The sequence below is a fragment of the Ambystoma mexicanum genome, chromosome 2q (assembly GCF_040938575.1).
Source record: "Ambystoma mexicanum isolate Mex_15411 chromosome 2q, UKY_AmexF1_1, whole genome shotgun sequence".
Classification (NCBI taxonomy): domain Eukaryota; kingdom Metazoa; phylum Chordata; class Amphibia; order Caudata; family Ambystomatidae; genus Ambystoma; species Ambystoma mexicanum.
This window is the reverse complement of record NC_090924.1, coordinates 197,129,774-197,148,895: the sequence shown is the minus strand read 5'-3', so window position 1 is coordinate 197,148,895 and position 19,122 is coordinate 197,129,774. Positions and strand designations below refer to the sequence as shown.

At 48.4% G+C, this 19,122-nt stretch overlaps 1 protein-coding gene across 1 annotated transcript in view; it reads left to right on the top strand.

Annotated features, from left to right (window-relative positions):
* Positions 1-19,122, top strand: part of NDE1 (nudE neurodevelopment protein 1) — a 225,811-nt gene that overhangs the window by 113,898 nt on the left and 92,791 nt on the right. The window contains exon 5 of the mRNA XM_069647124.1: positions 9,562-9,698. Coding sequence (XP_069503225.1) covers positions 9,562-9,698 — 137 coding nt within the window. The remainder of the gene's footprint in view (positions 1-9,561; positions 9,699-19,122) is intronic.

Genomic DNA, 19,122 nt, shown 5'->3' with positions numbered 1-19,122 from the left:
CTTAATACATTTCTCCTACACCCTGGAGTGACTTCAATTACAAGGATAGTATTTGCATTTCTGTATCACACCAATATACTTTGTAGACTGAGTTGCAGAAAGGAAGGGTTAAGGAAAGTGAAAAAAGGTTAGAACAATTTCTTAGAATGTGAGGACAATTGTCATCCTCCAATGAAATCTAGGTAAGCCTTTCCCAGCAGTATGTGTTAAACAATTCACAACCTATGAGGGAGAGCAATGCCAAAGTCAATGGATTAAGAATAGTACCTTTAGGGAGCCAGGACAGCCAAAGTCATTTGGATAAAGTCTATAGTTCTGATGCACTTATTGGATAAAAGTATTTCACAAAGTCAGATTGTTCAAAAGGAAATCACTGAAGACACACAAGCTGTTAGGCCTGTGCAAAGGGGAGTTGAAATCAACTCAAAGTTAAGCAAATGCAAATCTCAAGTGAGACAGCACGACATAAGGCAAGATGGTAAGTACCGCCAAGCCTAAACAGTACCTCTGATTAAAAGAAAAGTGATCCAGCTGTATTCCGACTTGCTACAGCCAAGCAGACCCTGGTTCCTGAGCCTCATTCATGGGGAGAAGGGGGGGCGTCTGGAGGGCTCCTGCTGCAGTACTCTGGAAGGTCGTCAGCAGCTACAGGCCCTCTTCGAATCAACGGCACTTCGTTGTTTCAGCGCTTCACAGACAGCACTGATTCAGAACTGGTTACTCAGGTTGGACTTTCCTTGCTCCCTCGGTCTAGCACTCTAGTGAGGGAACTCTGGATCTGGATTCCCTGCTTCTGGAGTGTCCTTAGGAGGCTCCTGGAGCTTTTGGCCAGATTTTTTCCACGGCAGATGTTGTACTCTGTTATAGACACTCAACCCCTGGCATTGGACTTCTGCAGCAACGGAGAGGCACAGCAGGTCTGGGATTGGGCCAAAGTGGAGTTCGTAATGGGGTTAGTTGGTCAAACTAACCCAAGGGGAGAAGTCATTCCGTCCGGAGTTTCTCTGCCGAGGTGAAAAATGAGGTCAGCACAGCAGCAGGGCTTCACCGGGCAATTGAAGGTCCAGGAGGTTGCAGCAGGCTTCTCTTTAGTTTCTTCATCGGATGTTTCTTCCAGTGGTCGACTCTGCCTGTAGTCCCAGCAAACACACCTTTTAAGCAAGTTTTCCCATTCATGCACAGTCAAGGCTATTAATCACACAGCAGGGTGGCTGTCTTTTCAGGACAGCCAGCCGGCCAATCAGGACTAGTTTAGTTCAGGCACTAAATGAGACAAAGGACAGGAGTTTTGGGGCCCTCCCTCACTGGAGCCAGGGGCAGGCTTCAGGGCTGTTAGGCAGAATTGCATGCAGTACCCTCTGGGACCACCACATACAATTAGGACTACAGGTTTAAGCAAAACCAACCTTTGGTATAAGTCTGTACCACACAGTTTTGTGGTAGCGAGCTGAGCATCCAGGCTTCTCTCAAGAGGGAATGTGAGCAGTACAAGAGGTTACACAGAGGTCTTGCAATCACAGTGGTTCAAGTAGACACTTGCACTCAAGGTTTCCTGGTAAAACACTTATTAATTTATTACACAATCATTTGGAAAACATTCACTAGAAGGAGGCAACTTAATATTATACACACACACTTCAAAAGCAAACCAATAAGTTTCTGAACAAATTAGGCTCCCCCGAAATGGGCATTTCAGTTACTTTCAATTGGAGTAAAAAAAGCACAAGTTAGCAGACTAGATCACAATTATTTTCTTAGGCAGTGCAAATAGTTATAGTTCACTAGAGGACTCGATTTAGTTCAATAGGCCTAGGCCAAAGTCAATGAACTAGTGTCCTGGATAGAAAAAAGCAGTTCTTGTAGTAAACGGTAAAGTCTTTGCGAAGGTTCTCAGAAGTAGTTTGTACGGAAAAGAATGATATGTTGGGTCACAAGCTGATTAGGCCTGCAAGTTGGGAAAGTTCCACGAACTTTCACCGTGAGAGAAGTGTTCTCTCAATCGGGTTGGCACAGTACCTTAGTATGAAGCAAAAGATGCAACTGAAGACATTGGTTCCTGGCAGTTCCTGCAGATCTCACTATTCCTGAGCCTCAGTCATGGGGACAAGAGAGAGGACGTCGGGGGACTCCTGTACTGCACAGGTTTGTCGGAAAAAGCTGACAAAATGGAGTCACTTCAGTTCGAGTAGCTGTTCATCAAGCACACAAGCTGGTGTCCTTCCCTTTGGTTAATCCTAAACAGCTCTGAGAATGGTATCCAGGTGGCTTACGAGTTGATTGGTCCGACCAACTCAAAGGAAGTCGTCCTTGAAGGAGCTTCTCGGTCGAAAGGAGCTTTGGTGATTCGGCCCTGGAGCAGGGCTTCACCGATCAAACCAATGGTCCAGGAGTTGCAGCAGCCATCCTCTTCCTGCTAGTCTTCGGTTCTTTCATTCCAGTGGTCGACTCTGCTTTTCAGTTCAAGAGACTCGCCTTTTAAAACAGTTTTCTCCCATTCATTCCATCCTGACTGCCACTCACCCAGCAGCGTGGCTGTCCTTGACCAACAGTCAGCCAGCCAATCACGCCAGAGTGCATTTGGGTCTCCTAGGAGACTAAGCACAGGGAATTTCCGGCACCTCCCTCACTTCCTGCCCACCCCAGACACTCAGACTCCAGAGGCGGTCTTCAGTCCTGAAGCCTGCCAAAGGCATGGAAACAAAGAAACCAAACCTGGTTTGGCGCGCAGAGACAAACCTTAGAAGGACCTTTCCAAAAAGAAATGGCGAAAAAAGAAGACCGGATCCGTTTCAACAAAGGGGCTTAAGGCGCCATCTTGAAAAACATGGCTCCTGCGATTTTTATCTACCGATGTTCGTGGTTGGAAAAATCATGGTAGGTAGTTGTAAAACCACTGCCACAAGCCATTTCGACAGCAAAGGGTACAATTTGACTGCTACATTACTTTCTAGACACAGGGGATAACCCCCTCCTACACTCTATAGGAAGATGGTGTGTGCTGGGTTTAGGAATTTAAAAAGAATAGTAAAGTTAATTTAACCTTACATTCTCTGGGAAACAGTAGTTTATCTCAGAGAAGGTATGTAAACCTTTGGGAAGTCTAAAGACATCCCTGTGTCACTGCACTGAAGGTGCTGGGTAACGCACATGAAAAGATGCCTATGGAGTTATCTTAAAACTCCATAATCAAAGAACACAAGAGTAAAACGTACATGAAAGGGTGGGGAAAAAGGTTCACAGACTCTTTCCAGGTAAATCAAGTCCTCAAAATCCAGCCAAGTTGCTGGGGGTCTCTAAGGGGAAGGGAATTGGCACATTTTTGATAATTCTCCCTAACAAGGCTGATGCCCGCCAAAGTCAAAACACACAAAGGGCTCAAACATGTCTCAATGCACAGAGTAAAAGCCAGGAAAGACCTTGCAGACAGAAAATGGTGAAAAAAGACCAGGCCATTTTGATAAAATGGTCACCCATGGGTGCTTTACTGCAGTTGAGGGTTCAGCCTGCGGTAGAAAAGCGCCATGGTAGGAAAAAGTGCACCACTGCTACCAGCCATTTAAAGTAGTGAGGGTAACAAAACATGTTAAATGAGAAAGTAGGTAAGTGGCTACTAAGTAACCCCCACCCCACCCCCCCCACCCCAGCCCTCCACATATGATGGTGTGTGCTGGACCTACAAAGAGTAATACATTTAATCTTACAATTCGTGGGAACTAGTTCACCCAAGAAAAGGTATTAAAACCTTAACAGAAATCCTTTGGATTTCTCTGGGACACTGCATTGAAGGTGCTGTCAACATACAAAAAGCAGATGCCTATGCAGGTTGTCAGACTCCAAAAAAAGTGAACAAAATAAAATCCAAATCTGGTAAAAACACAGAGAGTGAGGAAAAAGGTTCCAAATTGTAAAGCCAGAAGTCCAGCAACAGAGCTTGGGTTCTCGAAGGTTGAAGGGAATTAGCACAGAATTGAGAATTCCCCCTAACACCCTCCCACTCTGATAACCAAGGCGGGAAGAGACGATTTGCTACTGTGGTACAGTTCTTGACTCCAGAGACAAGAAATGCCAAGTGGTTCATCGCAGCCGGTGAGTCTGAGGGAGAACCGATAGTAAGCCGAACTGTGTTGAGCGAATGTTGCAAACTGCAACATGATCTGAAAGAACAGAGCTTGTGTGTTACTGAGCTTTTAAAGCACAAGGAAAGACCAGCTGCAGAGTGCTCCGGCGCCACGTTGGTACTCATTCGAAAGACTCTGACTGGTCCCCCTTTTGTCATTGAAATACCGATACCAGAGGGCGCTAGGAGAGACCTACATAAGAGGCAAGTGGTCATGCAAGCCAAGAAGAAAGATAAGGGAAGTGAATACCGCAATTGTGATAAAGCAAAGAACTGTGTATATGGCAGATGTGAACCCGGTTGAAGGATGCCTGCAAGTTGAGGTGAAGCATAATCTACCCGTGAACATTGTGTTGACTAGAATTAACCTGGCTGAAGGATGTCCACAGTGAAAGGTTGTTTAAAAAGACATTGTGACTCGTGAAACTACAGATGTAAATGCTTTGAATAAAAGGCCGTAGTGCACCTGACTGAGGGAGGCTAATATTCATGAAGGATCAGAGCCCGGTTGAGGGAGGTGATCCAGGGGTTAAGAGGCATCACCTAACGTAAAAGGATTTTTTGTTATTGTTGGCACATCAGGCCCTCAGAGGCAAGAAACTTTGTATGAATGACTTGGCCACCGAAGGTCCTGATATTGCTAAAAAGAACTGCAACCTCGTGTTGGAGAAGCCCATGTATGGTGCTCAGAAGTCCTGCCTTGTCCTGTGCTAGAAAATGTGGGGAAGCGAGACCCCAGCTATACCACCCTGACTCATCATTTTGTGAACACTTCTTTCTTTTATGGTTAACATTATCTTACACTATTTTGTAATTTAGCGGTAAGGATTGGCAATATTTGTTTTGATTTTACTTTATTTTTTAGTATAGGCATTTTCTTTTTTTATTTTTACAAGACGCCACTAGGACTGCCTTATTATTCTTTGATCGTCATAGCTTAGATTTAGGTTTAGATTAGGTGTTTTTCTCACCCATTCATACAGTTTAATAAACACCTTTTGAACTGTGATCACTTGTATCTGTCTCTACTGTTGCCACCATGAGTTCCTTACAGTACAGACAGCACATTTGGGGTAGTCCTCACTACCGTGATTTGTTGCTCATGGGCTGGTGTTGGGGAGAATTCTCATTTCTGTGCTAATTCCCTTCAACCTTGGAGACCCCCAGCTCTTTTGCTGCCCTTTAGGACTTTTTAATTTTTATCCTGGAGTGAGTGAGACCTTTATCCCACTCTCTCGTATTTTGATCTGATTTGGACTCTGTGTTTTCTTTGTTTTTGGAGTCTGACAAACTCCATAGTGTTCGGGAGAATTCTCAAAAATTTGCTAATTGCCTCCACCTTGGAGACCCACAGCAACTTTGCTGGATTTTGAGGACTTTTTGTTTTTTCCCTGGAGAGAGTGAGTCCCTTTTTCCAACCCTCTCATGTATTATAATGTGATTTTATACACACTGTTCCTTTTTTGGTTATGGAGTCTAACCAAATCCATAGGCATCATCTTTTTCAATTGTGTCACAAAGCACCATCAGTGCAGTGCCACAGAGAAGTCTTCCAGATTTCCCAAGGTTTAAATACCTTCTCTGGGATCAACTGCTGTTTCCCAGAGCAGTAATGTGAAATTGACTTAACTTAGCATTGTACTTGCTAGACCCAGCACACCCTATCTTACAATAGATATGTTACTTTCCTCAGTTGACTGGCTGGTGGCAGTGGTTTAGTTTTTAGCCACAAAGGAAGGCCGCAGAGACTAACCAGATACCTAGACCCAGACAAAAGCCCTCCAGTGACTCTCCCACTCGTACGTACCGGACGAACTTATCCAGACCGGCAGACACACCTAGATAGACGTTGACCTGTGTCACATCTGGATAGGATTGATTGAAGGATAACATGCCCACGCCTAGAAAAAACGTGAATGCTAGCCTGTGCCACACATGGAGTTGTGAACACCAGCCTGTGTGGCGTTCGGATGGAGTTGTGAGTGTTATCTTGCCCACACCTGGACGGATCTCTAAACTCTGGCCTGCGCCGCATCTAGATAGAAGTATGAATGTTGGCATGACCACACCTGGATGGAGTCCTGGACACTGGCATGCGCCGCGTCTGGGTGGGAGTGTGGGGGCCGGCAGGTGCCAAACTCTGATGGAACTGTGAATGTTAGCATGGTAAAGGTCCGGTAACCCACTAACCAATATAAGTTCATACTCTGCATACTTATCTCACTCCAAAAACTCACACAACCATCTCTCGCACAACAAGCCGCACACACTTCACAACACTGCAACTACACATAAGACGGAACAGCACACGCGGACTGACTCCGATCCGATACCCGCACTAAAGCTCAGCACCCGGTGTATACTGAGTTGAAGCCGGCAACAGAACACCACTCCTCTCACTATCCTACTCCCTTCTTCACCTTACTAACCCATCCCACCTTTATCATTTACAGATCTGCCTGAGCGCCTGGGGACCAATTCCGTCGGTGACGGTGCGTGGTACAAATACCTTTAACATTTAACTACCTTGGTTTACATTTACCACAACCATTCACGGCTCGGGTAAAGTAACCATGGGAGCCATCTTTTTCAAAATGGCGCCCAGCCATCTTTGCTAAAATGTTGCCCGGTCTTTTTTTTTGCCAGGTCTTTGTAGAAAGGTCCTTCTAGAGTTTCTCTGCGCTCCAAACCAGGTTTGGTCTCTGTTTATTTCGCCTTTGGCTGGGTTTTTGAGAGAAACCCGCCTCTGGCTCCAGAGTGTCTGGGGTAGGCAGGAAGTGAGGGAGGTGCCCGAAATGCCCTGTGGTTTAGTCTCCTAGGAGACCCAAATGCACTCTGGTATGATTGGCTGGCTGACTGTCCGGCAAGGACAGCCACCCTGCTGGGTGAGTGGAAGCTAGGCTGGAATGAATGGGAGAGAACTGAATAAAAGGCAAGTCTCTTGGCTTGGAAGGCAGAGTCGACCACTAGACAAAGGAACCGAAGAAGAGCTTGAAGAGGACGGATGCTGCAGCTCCTGGACCGTTGGGTTACCCGTTGAAGCACTGCTGCAGGTACGAATCATCAAGTTTGCATCGACAGAGAAGCCCTGCAAAGGACGACTTCTCTTTGAGTTGGTAGGACCAATCAACTCCCAAGTAAGCCACCTGGACACCCATCTCTGAGCTGGTTGCATTTCCTCCGAGTGCTGCAGGAAACTGTAGAGCCAAGGAGAGGGACACCAGATTGTGTGCGTTACTTGTAAGCTGGCCGAAAGCGGTTGGAAGATCCTCTGGACTCCCGTGATGTCGGACGGACCGAGGCTGCCCCCCCTCAGATGAGTGTTGGACCTCAGAAGCAAGGACAGTCCACCTTGAGAGCCAGGGCCAGCGTTGTTACCAGTGCGAGAGCTGAAACGCAAAAGAGCCGCTTTTGACTGTCCCAGTGCAGTGCAGGAGTCCCCCGACGTCCTCCCTCTTGTCCCCACGACTGAGGCCCAGAAACAGTGAGATCTGCAGGAACTGCCAGGGACAGAAGTTATCAGCTGCATCTTTTTCTTCATTGTAAGGTACTGTAAAACAAGACTGAACTTGCAAAGTGATCTTTTGCAACTCGCAGGCCTAATCGGATTGTGACCCAACATATGATTCTTCTCTTTACAAACTACTTCCAAGAATTTGTGCAGAGACTTTTTCGTTCAATTACCAGAACCGCTTTAACCTATCCAAGACTTTAGCCTATTGACTTTGGCCTAGCCTATTTTAATTGAATTGACTCTTCTGATGAACTCCAAAGTATATGCACCGTCTAAGAATAATTGTAGTATTTTATGTTCTGATGTCCTTTGCCTTTCAATACTTTTCAAGGAGTAAAGTATATTTGTGTGTTATTATACGATTGCCTCCTTCTAATGAATGTTTTATAACTGACTGATAAATTAATAAGTATTTATCCAAGAAACCTCGAGTATAAGTTTATTTGAACACCTGTGATTGTAAACCTCTGTTTAATATAATTACTGCTCACATTACCCTCTTGGGATAAGCCTGGCTGCTCAACGCGCTACCAAAACTGTGTAGTACAGACTTATACCAAAGGTTGGTTTGCTTACACCTGTAGTCATAGATGTGTGTAGTGTTCCCAGAGGGTATTGCATACGAATTTTGCCTAACAGTGAATCTGTGTCAACCCTACTGCTCACATTCACCCCTCTTGAGATATGCCTGGCTTCTCAGCCACACTACCAACCTGTGTAGTACAGACTTGTACCAAAAGTTGGGTTGCCTTCTGCCAGGAGCACATGATTGCTGCAGTCTCCCAAAGAGTACTGCACATAATCGTGCCTAACAATTCTCTACCAGAAACTGTCTCCCTCTCTTGCTCATGCTCTACTCGGGTCACTGCTGAAGCATCTCTCACAAACCGCTCTCAATTGACCAACTTACACCCAGCCTGTCTGAGCCATTGTCGCCTTCTCAATCTCCATTGAATCCCTCATTTTAAACACTCTGTTAACATCTTTAATCTTCCTTCTGCCCCACAAAGCCATTCCTAAAATCCCTTGCACCCTATTATACTTTATGATCGAGCATCTGCACCCAAACTCCTCTTTGCACTGAACATTACTTCCCTTTCCTGGATCAAAACCACATGTATCCATTGATTTCTTCACTCTCCAAGCTGTGTCCCTTCTTCCCTGCCTCGGCTTAACCTCCTCCATCACCCATAATCTGCCTCTAGCCCAACCCCCACTTCTCCATCAGAATCCTTCTCTCTGGATATTGTGCTCCTAAATTGTGAGCATTGGCGTGTATCCATTTATGCAATTAGTCCATGACAAGGGCTCACTTTTACACTGCTGAGTCAGTTGCTGCAATTTAAATCTCTAGTGGGATTATAAAGGTTGCCTCTATTCATATTCTGTTAGTCCCAACATAAAAGGAGGTATATATGTTGGGCTGTGCCTGTTTTACCTTTTATTATTGGGATCTGCAATCATTTCGGGGTAGTGCGAGGCCCGAGTATGCACTTTAGACGCTAATTGTCCCTGTGCTCCTGCAGGGCAGTTGTAATTTCATAACATGGCATTTATCTCTTCATAAATTGCACAGAAATTGTAGCATTGAATTGGGAATGTTGGCTGCATAAAGGCTTCTTTCAATTTTGTAAATGTGGCGTTCTGTGTGGAAAAAGCAGTGGCACGCTAGATTTACACTTTCTGCAAGTACCTTTTGCTTTTTGTACTCTTCAAAACACATCAAACTCAATTCAGTCATTCAAGACTGTGTTCAGTTATAGAATGATCTGCTGTATTTTCCATGATCAGTACTAAAGGTTTTTCAAGTATTAAAAGGCACTGTGTGATACCCAGGTTATTTTTTACACAGTAGGGTTTATACCACTGATGTTTATCAAATTAATTTGACAGATTTTGCATGCTAATATATTTCTTTTTGTTAATGCAGAGCGACGATCATGTCTCTGGAAGATTTTGAGCAGCGTTTAAACCAAGCTATAGAAAGAAATGCCTTCCTGGAGAGTGAACTAGATGAGAAGGAAAATCTTTTGGAGTCTGTGCAGCGTCTAAAAGATGAAGCGCGAGGTAGGGGGAAAAAAGCATGGCCTTAATCTCAACTTTGTTTCAGGAATTTTAGGTTGTCGTGTTCTTGGTGGATGCTTGACCGTAAATGTATTTTTGTATATTCTGTATCATGGCCGCCTTTCGTTTTTCAGAGCCAGTACTAGGTTGTGATTCGAGGAGGCTAGATTGGTGGACCTGCACTCTTTGGTCTAACCAAACTCTCGCTGGGTAGCACATGCTGAACATTAAGTCTTAGACCTGGGTGATATGGGACTTTGAGGAAGGGTACAGTCCAAGTTGGCAATTAGTAGGCTGGCCACATGATGTATACAAATATACTATTAATGCATTAAAAGACTGTTAGGAAAGTTTGTATGCAGTACCCGTTGGGTGCACTACAACAACCCTGACCTCCTGGAAATAGGAACCCAACCTTTGGTATAAGTCTGTATTACACAGGTTGGTAGTGTGTTGAGCAGCCAGGTTCATCTCAAGAGGGGTCCCTGAGCTGTAGGGGAGTTACACAGGGATTCACAGTGACAAGTATTCAAACACGTACAAACAAGGTTTCTTGAATAAACAATTATACATTTTTTTTGTCAGTTAGAATAAGCCTTGAAGGGAGCAATATAAAAGCAGCAAAACAATATAATCCAAAACTACACACTCTTAGTTTCTATATCCGTGAAGACCCTTTTGGGATGGCATACAGTCACTACCTACACCCTCAGGTGACTTCAATAGCTAGGGTGCTGGGGACATTAATATCTTTCTATTGCATTTAGAATACTCTTAGGAATTGGTCAAAGGAAAAGGTTGTTATTAGAACAAACAAGAGATCACAAATATACTTAAGCAAACAAATACTTTTGGATCCCAAAAGCAGAGTCATTCAGTGTAATTGAGCCAAAGTCAATGGGTGAAAGTCTATATGAGCTGGAGAACTTGTGGTAGGTAAGTAAGAAAAAGTCTTTGCACACTGTTTTAGAAGTCTTTGAAGAAAATAAGAATCAATGTAGGGCCACAAGCTGTTTAGGCTTGTGAGGAGTAGAAGATGCAAGCAACTCTACAATAAGAGGTAGATTCTCTCAGACTTTACAGTACCTTTGGATTGAAGAAAAAGTGCAGCAGATGACTCCTGTTCCTGTGCAACTCTGCAGGTCTCACTGTTCCTGGGCCGCGGCCATGGGAACAAGGACTTATGGCGACTCCTGCACTGCAATGGGACGGTCACCACTCACAACCGGCAATCTTCAAACAAGTGGCACTTCGGTGTTTCAGCTCCTCGTGACTACCGCAAATTGCAACACTGCGGTTTCTGACTGTCGAGATGGACTTTCCTTGCTGCTGGGGTCGCACACTCTGAGGGGACTGAGGCTCGATCGGTCCTGCTTCCTGGGAGTCCGGAGGATCTTCCTGGAGCTCTTGGCCAACTTAAAAGCGCTGTACGCAATCTGTTGTTCCTCTCCCTGGCTATTCGGTTTGCAGCAGCAACTATGTGGAAATTCAACCAGCTCTGAGAAGGTGCTCAGGTGGCTTACTTTGAAGTTGATTGGTCCCACAAACTCAAGGGGAGAAGTCGTCCTTGTAGGGGCTTCTCTGTCGATACGAATCTGGGGTTTCGGCACAGCAGCAGGGCTTCACCGAGCAAACCAACTGTCCAGGAGTTGCAGCAGGCATCATCTTCCAGTTCTTCTTCGGTTCTTTTGTCCAGTGGTCGACTCTGCCTTCCAAGTCAAAAGCCTCGCCTTTTATTCAGGTTTCTCCCATTCATTCCAGCCAAGCTGGCTGTCGCCCATCAGGATGGCTGTCCTTGCCGGACAGTGAGCCGGCCAATCACCACAGAGTGCATTTGAGTCACCTAGGAGACTAAGCACAGGGAGTTTCGGGCCCCTCCCTCACTTCCTGCCCCCGCCAGACACTGTGGAGCCAGAGGCAGGCTTCACTCGTGAATCCCGCCAAAGGCAAAACAAACAAAGGCACCAAACCCGGTTTGGCGCGCAGAGCAAATCTCAAGAACAACCTTTACAACAAGAAATGGCGAAAAAAGATGACCAGGGCCATTTTGAAAAAAATGGCACCCTTGGGTGCTTTGCTGCGATCGCAGCCCATGGTAAGTGCACACAACGGTAGTTAAAAGTAAACCACAGCCACCAGCCATTCTGTGAGGAAATGGTAACATAAAAATGTTACATGAGAAGATGGACAAAGGGGATACTAAGTAACCCCTCCAGCACAATGCCTAGGATCTGAAATTACAAATGTATCCAATTAATAGTTACTTGTGCTTTATATTTAAACAATAACTGCCTTCTTCAGTGCCGGCCCATGTCCTTCTTCAGTACCTGCCCGTGACTGTGTATGTGATTATATCTGCATGAGCGAGCCTTCCCAGTGCTCCTCCTCCCCTTAGTCCATACAGCGCCTAAACAAGGTCTTGACTCTAAAGGGCTTGGGGGTGTGGGAGGACCCTGGGGATTAAGCACAGGGAGTTTCGGACACTGTAAAGACGCCGGTGGGGGGTTGTCTGTACTTCCGCTCTCTATATGGTAGAGGACAGGCACAGAGGACCCCTGCCAAGATCCTCTATTGGTAAACGTGGTCGAGCAATCAAGGCCTAGCTTCTCAGGAGGTGATGTGGGCTGGTTCTTAAGTACAGTGTAATCCCCAAGCACCCGCAAAGGAATGTCCACACACTGTATCGGTTACAACAGTCTTTATATAATTAATATTCAAAGGTATATACAATATCATAACTCACTTTGTACTCCGAAAATCTGCAATGGTAAATATATACAGTTCTAAAGTGGTACCACTGACATTATTAGATCTCATTAAAGTGCATACGGTTAGAATGACACACAGATCAGAATATAGAGGAATTCAGCAGTAGAGAGGGGAAGGAAAGCAAGATGGTTTGAACACTTGGCAGAATACTGGCCCCGTACCACTAGACAGTTGTGTGGAGATTCCCCCCCCCCCCCTGGGCAACCTGTAAAGCAAATATGTATCACAAGCCCAGTCCATATATTGTTCACACTAGACTTTCCAATAGTTCTGCAACCACAAAGTACCTTGGCGTTCATCGTCGGGGAATTGACGGCCCTTCTTGAGTGCCCTACCTTTAAGGCAGGAGTCACGGATCGTCGAACGTCCGACGGAGAACAGGTCGAGCTATGACTTTGGCCACGTCATTCCTATCGGTGCTCGTTGACAGGGAAGCGTAAATGTCTTGCAAGGAAGAGGCGTGCGGGGCACCTCGGTGTCGATAGTTCTGGACCGCAAAGACTTTGAAGAACTGTGGCCCAGCAAGGGCGTCAAGTCGTCGGCGTATGTGGTCTTTGGGTGGCGGGAAACCCCACCGGCGGATGCTCCTCGGCGTGTCAACAGTCAGGCCTTCTCCAGCAGGATACAGCAGCGACGATGTGGACGAGAGCGTCCTTGGATCAATGAAGTTCTTAGGCAAACGGGAACACAGCGGCTCCGGTCGGCGACGGCGGTCGGCGACAGTGGCAGACAACAGTCCGGGTGCTTCTCTTTGGAGTCCCGCAGCTGTCCCCGTATCGGGTCGGCAGCCTGTCAAAGGTCTGTCTACCAGGGAGCTTTGGCAAAGGTCAGCTGGTGCACGATGGTCCCTCGTAGCTCGGGAAGAGGGCGACTTACCAGGTCCTCTCCGGGTCAGTCCTTGGAGACACAGCAGCTTTCAGATCGTGAAGGAGAGCAACAGCAATTCTTCTCTTCCAGCAGGACTTCAAGGTCAAGCATCCGTTTCACTCCAGTTACTCTTTGTAGTTTGGACTTCAGCTCTAAACACTTCTGAACACGATTCCTAGCAGTGAGAGGTCCCCAGATATACTGTTGGTCTCCCATTCATTCCGCTGGGTCACACTGAAGCATCCAATCACTACGAAGGGCATTCATGCAGACAGGCAACCAATCAGGCACACAGTGCATTCAGGTCATTCACTTCTCTCCAGACACTCAACAAGTTTTGTGTATTGGGACAAGTACCGAGCCATTCAACACTTCATACTGCATTCATACCGGTTTCGGGCAGCGCTGTCTGTCATTGTCAACCACCAGATACTAGACACCCACAACATAGAATGCGTATTCGTCACACACTCCATTCACCCAGGTCCCACCCACAGGCGTACCTACAACATACGGTCGTTGGGAAGGCTCCAACCAGTCTGGTCAGCACTTCCCCACACTACCATATATGGAAATTCCACCCAACAGCCAGTCAGGGGGAAGGGACAGAGGCAGGGCTTCCCGGGACTTCGGGAAGATCAAGGTAACAGGTGATGGAAGGCAAGAGGCCATGGGTGCCATTTTGTCTCCATCAGTAATCTACCGATTCCAATGTGTGGGCCACCCACAGGTGCCCAAAAAACATACACTAGGGACACAGGGTTGCACCCCCTACCCATGGGTGCCATAAGGGTATCCCATGGGTCTTTTCACCAAACCAAGAGAGAGCTGCACCGCCAGGAGTCCCACACAAACTCCTGCGCGGAAAACACGACAGAACACGATAAAAGCAGTAAAGGACAAGGATACGGAGGCCCTGTCCCTCTGATGCATTTCCAGCATCACAGACACCTCCCTCACTTCCTGCCCTGCCAGACACGCTGAAGTCAGAGGCAGGCTTCTCAGTGTACCCCGGCAAAGACCAAACTAACAAAGGGACCAAACCTGGTTTGGCACCAGAGCAAATCTCAAGAAGGATCTTGACAACAGGAAATGGCGAAAAAAGAAGACCAGGGCCATTTTGACAAATTGGGCACCAATGGGTGCTTTACTGCAGCTGCAATTGCAGCCCGCGGTAGAAGCACACAATGGTAGAAAAACGTAAACCACTGCCACTGGCCATTAATTGTAGAAAAGATAACGTACAAATGTTACGTGAGAAAGTAGACACAGGGGATACAAAGTAATCCCTCCAGCACCCTATTGTAAGATAGTGTGTGCTGGGTCTAGAAAGTTACAAATGTAAGTAAAGTCCATTTCACTTTACTGCTCTGGGAAACAGTAGTTTATCCCAGAGAAGGTATTTAAACCTTTGGGAAATCTGAAAGACTTCCCTGTGCTACTGCACTGAAGGTGCTGTGTCACAATGCAAAGATAATGCCTATGGAGTTTGTCAGACTCCAAACCCAGAAACAAACAGTGTTAAATCACAAAAAATGCACGAGAGTGGGGAAAAAGGTCTCACTCTCAAGGTTAAAAGTCCTAGAGTTAGCAAAGCGCTGGGGGTCTCTAAGGTACAGAGTAATTGGCACATTTCTGCGAGTTCTCCCTAACAGGTGGCCTGGCACAAAATGATGCTATGGCTTTACACGCCTGCCAAATGCCATGAACAGCGAAATATCCCAGAAATGCAAGAGGGGATGCGTGGAAAAGGCAAACTGGGTGCACGTCTGGTGGAGCTCCCCCAACTTACTACAATTCGAGGGGATTGGGTCCTCCGACGTATTCCATATCTATGACAGGAATCACCACAGCTGTGCTGCTTTGGAAAATCTTTCTGGGTCGATGTCGATACGCCGCCCTCGAGGACCTCCTCCGACGGCCGACGTCACTGGATGTTATAAGTGGGACGCACGACGCCCGTAGCCTCAGTTCCGTTTTTTCCGCGAATGTGTTCGCTTCGGAGATCTCGGCTCTTTGGAGTTTCGGTTCTTTCTCGGTTCTTCGAACCTGTTCGTATTGTGAAGTATATTCTTCGTGAAGCTTCCACCCCGCGTCCGGGCTTCAAGAAGTGTGGGGACTGCGGGTCCATGATGTCGGTGACGGACTCGCACAACGCCTGCCTCTTGTGCCTCGGGGAGGCCCACGACACGGATGATTGTGTCGACTGCCAGTCGCTTACGTCCAAGGCCTTGCGGGAACGTAAGAAGAAGCTGTCGGTCAGTAAGGTGTACAAGCCCCGGAAGGCGAGGTCCACTAGACGATTCGAGGGGCGACTCTACGCATCATAGTCGTAGGTCTAGGGGGTCTCGGTCTTGCCACTCCTCTGCCTCTTCGAGGCACTCCCGGAAGCGCTGTCATGAGTCTCCTTCCCTGTCCTCTTCCGAGGACTCCGCCCGTCGGCGGGTTTCTTATCCCACCAAGCGACCCTCTCCGGAGGAGTGGGCTTCCTTCGGGGAGACCGTGTTGGCGATTCTTGAATCACAGGGCTCCGGTCCATCCGCGCCTCCGAGAGGGGTCGGTCTTGACCATACTGGAGACACCGCTCGTATGCCTTCGGGCTCGGGTGGTCGGCACGATTCGTGGGAGAGGTCCCGCTCGGACAAGGGAAATCATTCCAGTCATGCCCGTTCCAGGTCCCGGTCCTCGACGCGCTCGAGCCCGTGTGCACCTGTGAAGTCTTCAAAGAAGATGTCGACGCCGGTGGCGCCGAGGTAGTCGACGGACTCTCTCGAGGCTCCGCCTCTGAGGAAGTCGTCGACACCATCGGCCCCAGGCTGTCGAAGGACACGCTCGGGGCTCCGCCCTCGAGCCCTGTGTTGAAACTCTCGATGTTGTCGGCGCCGCGCTCCACGACGATTCACCAGACGTTGACGCTGTTTCGCTCGAAGCCCTTGACACCTTTCGAGGCTGTGGTGTCGGAGGTACCCCGTGGCATGGGGGAACCCCCTGGAAAGGCTCTGGCCAAGGCCAAAAATGTCCTTCCCCCCCTATTCAATGCCCACCTTCCAGCCTATTGATTATATTTCCAAGTTGGATGAGGGTTCTGATGATGGGTTGGTTCCGGACACGGTACCAGATGAGATTCTTTCTGGTCATAGCCAGATTGAGGACTTGGGTCAGTCACTGCATGACTCCAGTGGTCTGGACACCTCTCCGGAGGTGGAGTTCTGTAGGCCTGAGCCTGGCACCCATGGCGAGTCATCGTACCAGCGCCTTATGTCGAGGGTCACCGACTACTTGGGGTGGTCGGCACCCCCAGTTGATTTTGTGCAGGATGACCTTACGGATATCCTCGATCAAGGTCCACCCAATGACCCGGTACTGCCATTCCATATGGCTCTGCAAAGAAGGGTGGAAGCGGCTTGCACTGTTTCAGAGAGTCTCCCAGCAGTGGGCAAGTCTTTGCCGCGAAAATACCACCCAGCCAGTAGTGACGCTTGCTACTTGTCCACGCACCCCACTCCGGAGAGTTTGGTGGTGCAGGCAGCTACGGCCCCAGCTAAGCAGGCATCGTATCCTGCCATCCCTCCTGATGGGGACGACAAGCGTTTTGAGGGCTGGGCGAAGAAAGTGTTTTCTTCAAGGGGTATGGCGCTTCAGGCAGCCACCTCCGTATGTGCCTTGTCTCGTTTCACGCACACTCTGTGGAACTGTATTGCCTTAGCAGCTGAACATATTCCCAAAGGGGTCGACCAGGATGGGTTTTTTTTTTTTGCTATGGTCCAGGATGGCAAGAATGCCATGTGAGGCCGTTCAGTCGGGTTTGGACATGGCAGATTGCGTCAGCCGGTCCATGGCGGTGAGCACCGTAATACGCAGGTTTGCGTGGTTGCGGAAGTCGGGGTTTGCTCCTTATGTGCAAGCCCGGCTCCTCAACATGCCCTTTGATGGTGTGCATCTTTTTGGCAGCAAGGCTGACGAGAGCCTTGAGAGGTTGCAGACCTCAAAAGCTGCAGCGCAGTCGTTGGGAACACTGCAGTTCGCCAACCTCCGCCTTTTCGTCCCAGGGGACAGCAATGGAGGGGAGGTTCCTTTCGTTATTACTCATCCTTTTACTAGCGAAAGGAGCTGCTAGTCAAAGGGCCCACCGTGGGAGTGCCAGAGGTGGAAAACAAGGTACTCGAGGTGCCCTCAGGCAACGCCGCAGCCGCTTCAGCTCAGTCATGAGGCCATGTCCCATCGTTCGCTGGTTGGGGGGAAAACTGGCGCAGCATCTTGCAGAGTGGCACGCCATTACTTCAGATGTGTGGGTTCTGGAGATCATAACACACGGCTACTGTCTTCCTTTCTGCCAGAGGCCTCACGACAATCCACCGGGGAATCTCTTTGAAGAGTCCTGATCTTCTCCTTGCGCAGGAAATTCAATCCCTGCTGGAGAAAGGCGCCATAGAACTGGTGCCTGTAGCGGAGAGGAACAAGGGATGGTATTCCCCTTATTTTTTGATTTCCAAGAAAGACTGGGGATTGAGACCCATCATGGGCTTGCGCGGTTTGAACAAACTCCTCAGAAAGGACAAGTTCAAGATGGTTACTCTCTCTCAAGTCCTCCAGGCCCTTCAACTTCAGGACTGGTTGGTGTCGCTCGACCTCAAGGATGCTTATTTTCATGTGCCGATACATCCAAAGCACAAGAAGTACCTGAGGTTCGCGGTTGGAGACTTGCACTTTCAGTTTCGGATCCTGCCGTTCCGCTTGACCTCCGCCCCGAGGGTCTTCACCAAGCTCATGGTGGTAGTGGCAGCGCATCTCAAGAAAGGGGGGATTCATGTCTAACCCCTACCTGGACGATTGGTTGATCAGGGCGCGCTCTCCCAAGCAAGTCCTGGATCATCTGGCCGTCACCTGCCACTCCCTCCACAAGCTGGGCTTCTCCCTCAGCTTAAAGAAGTCCCATTTGACACCAACTCAGAGGCTCCAGTACATCGGAGCAGTGCTCGACACGTCCCTGGGGCAGTGTTTTCCTCCCCAGGTGAGGGCTCATCTCATTCAGCAGATGGTGCACAAGTTTCAACTTGCCCAGAGCCTCCCAGCGTTCGAGTTCTTGAGACTGCTGGGCCTCATGGCATCCTGCATTCTTCTGGTGCCAGAGGCCTGGTTGCGGATGAGATCTTTGCAATGGGCACTCAAGCTCCAGTGGTCTCAGTCCTCCGGCAGGATGTCGGACCCTGTTCAGGTGCCGTCCTCCGTCGCCCAGGACCTTCTGTGTTGGGCCGACAAAGGCAATGTGATGAGGAGGGCTCCATTTTGGCTGCCCTGGCCGGAGGTGACGATCGTGACGGACGCATCCCTCGCGGGATGGGGAGCTCATGCCAACGAGTTGACAGTGGTCGTTGGTCTCCGTCGGAGTGCAGACTCCATATCAATCTGTTGGAGCTGAGGGCCGTCAGGCTAGCCCTGAAGGCTTTTCTGCCGACTGTGCGAGGAAAGAATGTCCTGATCCTGACGGACAACACGGTGGCCATGCACTACCTCAACAAAAAAGGGGTGGGGGGGGCAGGATCACTTCCTCTGTGCAGGGAGGCGATGCAGCTCTGGTTCTGGCCAATCCAGCAGGAAGTTTCGATCTCAGCAGTTCATCTGGCCGGAGATGAAAACGAGACGGCGGACGCTCTGAGCAGGCAGAGCGTGATCTCTCACGAGTGGGAGTTGGCTCAGGAGATTCTCCTGGAGAACTTGGCCCTTTGGGGGACCCCTCAAGTGGATCTCTTCACCTCTAGTGCCAACCAGAAGTGCAAGAGGTTCTGCTCGC